Here is a 7,425-nt window from a genome sequence, read left to right as displayed (position 1 = left end):
GACAACTTTGACGCATCTCTAGCGTCAAAATTGTCAAAATTGGATCAAAACATCGTTCGTGTTGCTAAATAGAGAGGAAATAGAAATTCGATTACTGAGTAGTTAACTATTTTGTATACTATTGTTTGTGCTTATTTCTAGCATAATACAAGGAAATGGAAATTTTTTGCCACGCATTACCCAAAATCGTAAGTATTATCAGAAACTTTGGAGAAAGGTTTATTAGAAAGTCACTCAAGTTGCTTACTCAAGAGAAAATACAATATCTACAGAGAACACAATACGACAAGGCCTTCCATTATAAAAACTGACATTTTTAAAATTTAAAAATAAGTAGTGGATGACTGAAAGGAAAGGTTGAGTTAAGTCCTACTTGAAACACCCTGTACCTATGTCTTAACACCAATTAATTAGGACTTTCTTTAATTAGGAATTACATGCTCATCTGAATGGTTCCCTGAGCAAGTCAACTTTACAACAGTTGGGCTGTACGGAGCAAAAAATATTTAAATATGATTGCCCTAACACAGACATAAAAAGAGTTTTTGATTTATTTAAAGTTGCTCATAGTTTGACCAATAACCCTACTAATCTTTATATTGCCACAAAAAATGTTATTAAAGAATTTGCTCAAGATAATGTCATCTACTTAGAGTTAAGGACAACTCCTCGATGTGGGAAAGATATGTCTGAAGATGAATACATTGAAACTGTAGTAAGAGCAATTATGGCAAAGGACAGTCCTAGAACAATAATGGTCAAATTAATCTTATCCTTGGACAGGAAGAAGACTCATGATGAACAGCTTTTTACTTTAAACAATATTATTAAATTTAAAAAACAATATCCAAACATAATAAAAGGAGTGGATCTTAGTGGAGACCCCAGTAAAGGATTATTTATCAAGGAACTCTTTCAAAAGGCACGAAACAATGACCTATTTACTGGTAGGTATATTGTACATCCTGTAAGTGGAGACCTACCCATATCTATTAGGTATATAATTTCTTACTAAGGAATGTAAAGCAACAATATTACAGCAATTCACTGTGGGGAAATAAAAAATTTTAAAGAAGCAAGAGAGATATTAAGTTTTCTACCAGATAGATTGGGCCATTGCACATTTCTACATCCCAAGTACTGTGACAACTCATCAGAGTTGTGGGATATTTATAAGAAGTTGCAAATTCCTGTTGGTAAGTTTAATTACATTAGTTACAAAGGGTAAAGATAATGGAGACTAAATGACAACATGCTCAACTGCTTAGCTCACTCAAGTCCTCACAAGCAGACAGTAGTTTTATAAATCACTCTATTCAAAAATAGCCTTTTTAACAATATTTCATTTTGATAATTTCATGTGTTTAATTTTACTTGTACTATAATTCAAATTACAATGCAATGTGATTTCACAAATAGCAAAAAATACTGGATCTGCAAAAATTGCACTATTTTAAATAGAACACCGCGTTGAAATCAGTTTAATTTTCTTTAAAACAAAGTATCATGTTCCCATATCTAAAAGTTTCAATAATAAATGCTGTTTTGTATATTGTATTGTGAAAATTGTGTGGATTTATGCACTATTCTCAGTAAAAACTGACTGAGAATAACATCCTTTTCTAAGGGTTTGCATTAATATCGAATAATAATAAAATAGCAATCAGACCTCAATGTTTCAGAATGTTGCTTAACGTCGAATGTCCGCTGTTTAACCACCAAATCATATGAAGAGCACCATGTTCTAGAATGGATTGCTGAATCTCTGCCATTCTGCCTGGGGGTAAGAAAAGATAACAATTTTTTTTTAAATTTAGTTAAAGCAACTCACTCTTATAATGATGAGGGCGCTATTAAAGTAATTTAATGTAATAATACCTAAAAAAATACAACAAAGTGTTAAAAAGCTTATCAATAACTAAATTTATAATAACGATAGGTCATAGAATTATTAATTACTTAATTTTTTTCCAGACAGATGATAAAGGAGTTTTTGACACATGTCTTTCTCAGGAATTCTTAATTGCTGCAAAAACATTTAATTTCAATAAATTGGATCTGTGGACCATTTGCAGAAATTCCGTAGAATATTCTTTCGCCAGTGCAAAAGAAAAGGAACTCTTAACGTCGAAATTAAATCAGTGGTCAATTGAAAATATGAACCATGATTCACGTAACTCATGTCCAAATATGAAATCTACGTTAATCTGATGCTTTTTGTTCCTTTACGAATCGTATTTTATCTTTGTTCATATTTCATATGGTCTCAAAATTGATGCATTATTAAAATTTTCCTCAATTTAATTCTCTTATCTGTGTTTTATTTGAGAACGGTACTACTATGGGAAAGTACAATTTTTGAGGTCAAAAAATACTGTACAAACATCTAAGCAATGACTAAAAAGTTATACTGACCTGGGAGCCCTCAGCATCAACTCGCTTAAAAAGTGCAGACACAAAATATGTAGCAAAGCAAGTTCAACACCATACAATAATTTAATTTTATTGATGAATATCATTTGTAACAATGTTCCCTTCAGCTTGGACTCATGTACTTTTGCAGAATTTTAATTATTTCATTACTGTGTCTTAGCATAGATAAAATCATGCAACTTACACTGAAGCCTTAACAAGCACATATGGAAATAGTCAAAGTTCCATATGTGCTCGTTAAGGTTTGTTTCAAATTTCTGAAATAACACAACTCTCTCCCAGTTAATTTTAAAGTAATCGGAAATCGTTGTAATCATGCAGACCTTGGAATTGTTTTCAAAAAAAGAGTGCCTTAGTGTTAACTGTGAGTATCTAAATGGAAGATGTGACAATTTTCTACCTAAATGTCTAATTAATTCTTTAAGGGAAAAGAAACTTTAACCATTAATAACTGCTTTTATTAATGGCCAAGTGGGGATTGTTGAAGTTTCTGCAGAGGAATTCGTTCCTTTCCAGTTTGTTGTCTACCTGCTTTTTTTTGCTTCAATCTAAGTATAACTCAAAAAACTGGTTGTTTATATTAAAACTTTGATTTATTATTTCCAACAAACAAATCCGCATGTAGAAATTCTCTCCTATACACCAAAGACCTGAAGGCTAAATCTTTAGTAGTGAAGCGACTTTTCAAGTATCCTTTTTTTTTGCCTTTTGCTAGGCTAGGGTCTGATTTTGAGATAACTTTTTTTTTTAATTTGTCATGTGAATTAATGATACTGTTTCCTAAATTAATGTAGATGAATGGTCAAGAGAAGCGAAATATTTTTTGTAACAATAAAATTGAGTCCACAAAAAATGAAGTTACGCTCAAACAAGGACACTAAAAAATGAATTTTGAAAATATAAAGGGACCTTTAAGATGAAGGTTATCTTTGTATTTGATACTTCCGACATTTCGAGGATATACTAATTTGTCATCGAATTTGCGGGCTTAATAGAGAGATAGAAGCTGCAAATGCAAATGTAATTCTGCCGAATGAATTGTTTTACGTGCTCACCTGCGGAATCTTGTGACTTCAATACTTTCGACTAGGGAAATGTGGCTATTGTATTTGCCGCCACCCTGCAATATTTCACCGTAATTTTCGGTTTTCCATTGTTGCAAGATATTCAGATTTATTAATCGATTAACTATCGAGTTATTTACATAAATAAGTAGGTGTTTATGCAAACAAACTAATGTGGTAAGGTATCGGTAATGTCGATGTCGTTAGAAATGTCAACGAAATGGAATGTCACTTTTTAATCTGAGTTTATGCTGTTGTGCATAGTTGTCTCGTTTTCTCTAATAACAATAGCAAAACATCGCCATACTCTAATTTGACTTTTGCATTAATGGACTAAAACAACTGTTCAAATTAGTGATTCAAAAGATTTATTTTTGTTTGTGGATTTTTATTTTAGATATTGCATTTTGTTCAAATATGTTCATATTAGCCGAAATGAAGAACGTAACTCGCATTCTACCAGAATTTTTTAACATGAAACTCAACGATGCAATTGCCATAGAACTAAACAAAAAGTTAGCTAATAAGGTACTAATCTATTTACCTTTTAATGAAGTTCTGATCTGTGAACCATTTTTAGGTGGTTCTAAATGTCGGCCTTTGTATAGCTTTGTTTGATATAAGAAATCTGAAAGACTCTTTCATAATACCTAGTGATGGTGCATCCCATACTGTTGTTCACTTCCGATACATAGTTTTTCGCCCTTTTATGGGAGAAATCATAGTGGGAAAAATAAGAAGCTGTAGCCAAGATGGAGTACATGGTGAACATTATCACTAGTTATATAATTTATGTTGAGAAAATCAGTAAAACTTAAACATCTTCCAGTTACCTTAGGCTTTTTTGAGGACATTCTAATTCCTCCGAAGGCATTACAACACCCCTCAAGGTTTAACGAAACAGAACAAGCTTGGGTTTGGGAATATGACACTGGGGATGGTACCAAGCACAACTTGTTTATGGACCCAGGAAATCCAATCAAATTCAGAGTAACAACAGAGACATTCACTGAAACCTGCCCAGCAGAGCCAGGATTAATTCAGGAGACACAGGAGTCCTCAGGAAATAAAATTCCTTATAGTTTGTTGGTAAGTATTTAAGAATGTTAATTTAAGGGGACTGAAAAGTGATTATTTTACAGGGTAGTATTAATGAGCCAGGCTTGGGAGTTTTATCTTGGTGGGACCCAGACAACTAAGTTTTAGCAAGCTACGAAGAAACTGTGATATATTAAATATTTTATAAAATGGAAAGGTATCTATTTCATTGGCCAACACCTTTTTACAATCATTTTAGTAATTCCATAACACACAAAAACGGACAGAATTGTTAATGATATGACAAATTAGTAAAGGTTGGTCTTTAATAAAACTCATCAATTCTATGTTAAATCACGTAAAAGATTAATGTTATTGTCGGTTAGTTTTAACTGAGAATAGTGTGTAATTACACCTCTAATTGTGTTTGTGAGGCGTTTTTCCCAAATTGAGTCAAAAGAAAAATGAACGATCGACATAAAAAGTATAGAATATAATATATGTCTAATATCGTAAATTGCCTAATACGCTTTGCTTGTGCCAATGTCAATTATTATCTGACAGTGACGTTCGTGTTTTACAAAAACAATTTTAACCAAAAAAATTTACTTTAAGTGAAAATCCAGTAAAAATCATCATATTTCATATCTCAATAGTACTACACAGTTACTGTTCTAAACTATTTTCCTTAAAATTTACCGGTGCCATAATCTAGAGACTTACTCATTTTAAGGTTAGATCTCGTTGTCAAACTACTTGCCCGGGAAAATTCAGACTTTCGTCCTATATTCACCATGTCGAAGTGCCAGGCACAGCCCCCGCAGGAAGATGTAGAACCCTCTTCCGAGGAAAACTCTAGCGACTTAGAAATTGAATATGATCCTGAAAACAACCTATTTGAACACTTAGTTGAGGATTTCCAAAACTTGATGGGAAACAAGGCAATACTTCGCGCTTGTATTGAGAAATTCATCGACAACATGGTGGACGAATTCACTTTGGGAATCATCTTCGACATACACAGAAAGTATAAGACCAATGCTTATTGCTTGGAAATCCGAGATAGTGAAGGAAAAGATGATCTAGAGAAAACCAAGGGATTACAACAGACCTCAGGGAAAAACCATCAGAGATTCACTTGTCCTAACTGCGAACGGATTGTGGCTCCTTTGGGCTTTGCCAGACATTTAGCTAAATGCATGGGTAAATGTTTGTATTAAAAATAAACTTCATTGTGATATGAGATTCTCAGGCATTAAGGATATTAGTCGCTCATTGAGGATAGCCTCTCGTAGGGCAGTGACTAACAAAGATAAAGGAGATACTTCAGCCTACATAAGTATTCCATCTGATGATGATGATGATGATGAAGATTGGAACTCTCGAAGGAATAACAAGAAGAAGGACAAGAATGGCAACAAGAAGATCAGGGGTGAGAGATGAAAAGAAGAGTTGAAAGTGTTTTTTTTTATTAGTGTGGGTGCTCTAGGACCTCCAAGAAAGAAAACTGAAGTGGAAGCTTTAGATCAACTCAACATCAACATCAAGGGTAAGTTCAAATTTGTCCATTTTTAAAAATTATTTTATTGGATGAATCATTGAACTCTATATTGAGGTATTTAAATTAGAGTACCCTAACGTTTGAATTTAAATCTTAAAAAGAAAAACAAAAGTAATATAACAGAATAATCTCCAAGCTATAAACCATTCATAAACTAATTAATTTATGAATAAATCATTTGGGTTATAAACACCTAACAAATTTTTAAGGTAATGCCGTTTTTATGCAGCTGAATATGTAGTTAGAAATTGAATTAAACAAACAGCTTGTAATTACTCTATTCATATTTACTATGTATATGTATATAGGAATAAAAGTAATATTGTCAAATTTAAATTATAAATTTTATATCATTATTGCTTAAAAACGATTAAACTGCCTATTATTTAAGTAAAATTACAAAACTTTTCATTCAATGCAATAAGATAAACAACGGCTATTTCCTGGTCATTACATTATATCAGTGTGGAGATCTATGGGCTGTATCTGATAAATCAGTGAGCTTTATATTTATCAATGACCATCATGAGTGAGTACGTGTATAGTATGTTCTAGGGAGCTGTGGTGAAGTTAAGAATTTTCGTCATATAATGGACCAGGGACGGCGCTCTTACGTGGCAGATATGTCGAAGCGGCGTTCTAATAGCACGTCATCCACAGAAGGAGGGGGGACTTCCACAACTCCCAAGAAAAAGGACAAAGCAAAGAGAAGAAGTAAGGGGGCAATGACCAACAGTCGCCTACTGTCATTTGATTAACTGCGAAATTCCCTAAAATACACCGGTGGATATTAGATTTAATTTGAATGTTTATCAGAGGATGGTTCCTAAATTTTATTATTGACTTTATAAGATTTTAACGATAAATGCCAATAAATAAGTTCTGTACTTTTAAAGCGGATTATTATTATTTTTTGTAATTTATTTGAAATTTCATTTTGTTTATTAGAAAACCAAGTTATCAATCAAAGCACCGAAACTTCTTCACAAAAAGTTCACACTCCTGCAGATTCCGGTACTGAGCGTGGCAGTTAGATCTACTAATTCTAAAAATGCCTTAGGTAATTCGAATATGCAGGAATAAGTAACATCTCCGTTCCTACATGTTTACTAGTTCCTGCATGTTTCGAATTACCGGAAAAAAGGTCAACCTCCAGATAGGAACACCGACTTAGGAGCAGAAGTTAAAGAGAATTTGAATGATTCTAATATAGGTGATAAAGCTCCCGTTTTGTTGTCTGTTCATACATATAACAAGACGATTATTTACATAGGTAAATAATATGGTCTAATAATGTAATAATTGATATGTGATTAAATTTTTCGAAGC

General features: G+C 32.8%; 3 protein-coding genes and 1 long non-coding RNA gene across 4 annotated transcripts; 3 read left to right on the top strand and 1 right to left on the bottom strand.

Annotated features, from left to right (window-relative positions):
- Positions 1-69: 69 nt before the first annotated feature.
- Ada (adenosine deaminase-like protein) lies at positions 70-2,228 on the top strand. The gene is made up of 5 exons (XM_066399995.1): positions 70-188; positions 431-947; positions 1,041-1,196; positions 1,683-1,783; positions 1,975-2,228. The coding sequence occupies exons 1-5, from the start codon at positions 156-158 to the stop codon at positions 2,209-2,211; spliced, it is 1,044 nt and encodes a 347-aa protein (XP_066256092.1). The 5' UTR covers positions 70-155; the 3' UTR covers positions 2,212-2,228.
- LOC136415425 (uncharacterized) lies at positions 1,638-3,629 on the bottom strand. The gene is made up of 3 exons (XR_010752611.1): positions 3,489-3,629; positions 1,832-1,878; positions 1,638-1,777 (listed from the first exon to the last, which is right to left on the bottom strand). It is a non-coding gene; the product is annotated as an uncharacterized lncRNA (long non-coding RNA).
- A 213-nt stretch (positions 3,630-3,842) lies between these two features.
- On the top strand, positions 3,843-4,792 carry Polr3H (RNA polymerase III subunit H). The gene is made up of 4 exons (XM_066400003.1): positions 3,843-4,025; positions 4,078-4,261; positions 4,327-4,586; positions 4,640-4,792. Exons 1-4 carry the CDS (start codon positions 3,915-3,917, stop codon positions 4,694-4,696), a joined length of 612 nt encoding a protein of 203 aa, XP_066256100.1. The 5' UTR covers positions 3,843-3,914; the 3' UTR covers positions 4,697-4,792.
- A 442-nt stretch (positions 4,793-5,234) lies between these two features.
- LOC136415431 (SAGA-associated factor 11 homolog) lies at positions 5,235-6,956 on the top strand. Its single transcript, XM_066400000.1, has 4 exons — positions 5,235-5,738; positions 5,788-5,967; positions 6,025-6,084; positions 6,652-6,956. Exons 1-4 carry the CDS (start codon positions 5,330-5,332, stop codon positions 6,852-6,854), a joined length of 852 nt encoding a protein of 283 aa, XP_066256097.1. The 5' UTR covers positions 5,235-5,329; the 3' UTR covers positions 6,855-6,956.
- The last annotated feature ends 469 nt before the right edge of the window (positions 6,957-7,425 follow it).

This window comes from Euwallacea similis, chromosome 20 (genome assembly GCF_039881205.1).
Source record: "Euwallacea similis isolate ESF13 chromosome 20, ESF131.1, whole genome shotgun sequence".
Taxonomy (NCBI): Eukaryota; Metazoa; Arthropoda; class Insecta; order Coleoptera; family Curculionidae; genus Euwallacea; species Euwallacea similis.
The sequence above is the reverse complement of the archived record's forward strand: the minus strand, read 5'-3'. Positions and strand labels throughout refer to the sequence as shown.

Bases quoted from the DNA above. Each gene is read 5' to 3' on its own strand.
- Ada (XM_066399995.1), top strand. From the start codon at position 156: ATGGAAATTTTTTGCCACGCATTACCCAAAATC. The intron at 189-430 runs GTAAGTATTATC...TTCTTTAATTAG, and splicing joins GCCACGCATTACCCAAAATC to GAATTACATGCTCATCTGAA. The intron at 1,784-1,974 runs GTAAGAAAAGAT...ATTTTTTTCCAG, and splicing joins CTCTGCCATTCTGCCTGGGG to ACAGATGATAAAGGAGTTTT.
- Polr3H (XM_066400003.1), top strand. From the start codon at position 3,915: ATGTTCATATTAGCCGAAATGAAGAACGTAACTCGCATTCTACCAGAA. The intron at 4,026-4,077 runs GTACTAATCTAT...AACCATTTTTAG, and splicing joins ACAAAAAGTTAGCTAATAAG to GTGGTTCTAAATGTCGGCCT. The intron at 4,262-4,326 runs GTGAACATTATC...AACATCTTCCAG, and splicing joins TAGCCAAGATGGAGTACATG to TTACCTTAGGCTTTTTTGAG.
- LOC136415431 (XM_066400000.1), top strand. From the start codon at position 5,330: ATGTCGAAGTGCCAGGCACAGCCCCCGCAGGAAGATGTAGAACCCTCT. The intron at 5,968-6,024 runs GTGAGAGATGAA...TGGGTGCTCTAG, and splicing joins TGGCAACAAGAAGATCAGGG to GACCTCCAAGAAAGAAAACT. The intron at 6,085-6,651 runs GTAAGTTCAAAT...AGTATGTTCTAG, and splicing joins ACTCAACATCAACATCAAGG to GGAGCTGTGGTGAAGTTAAG.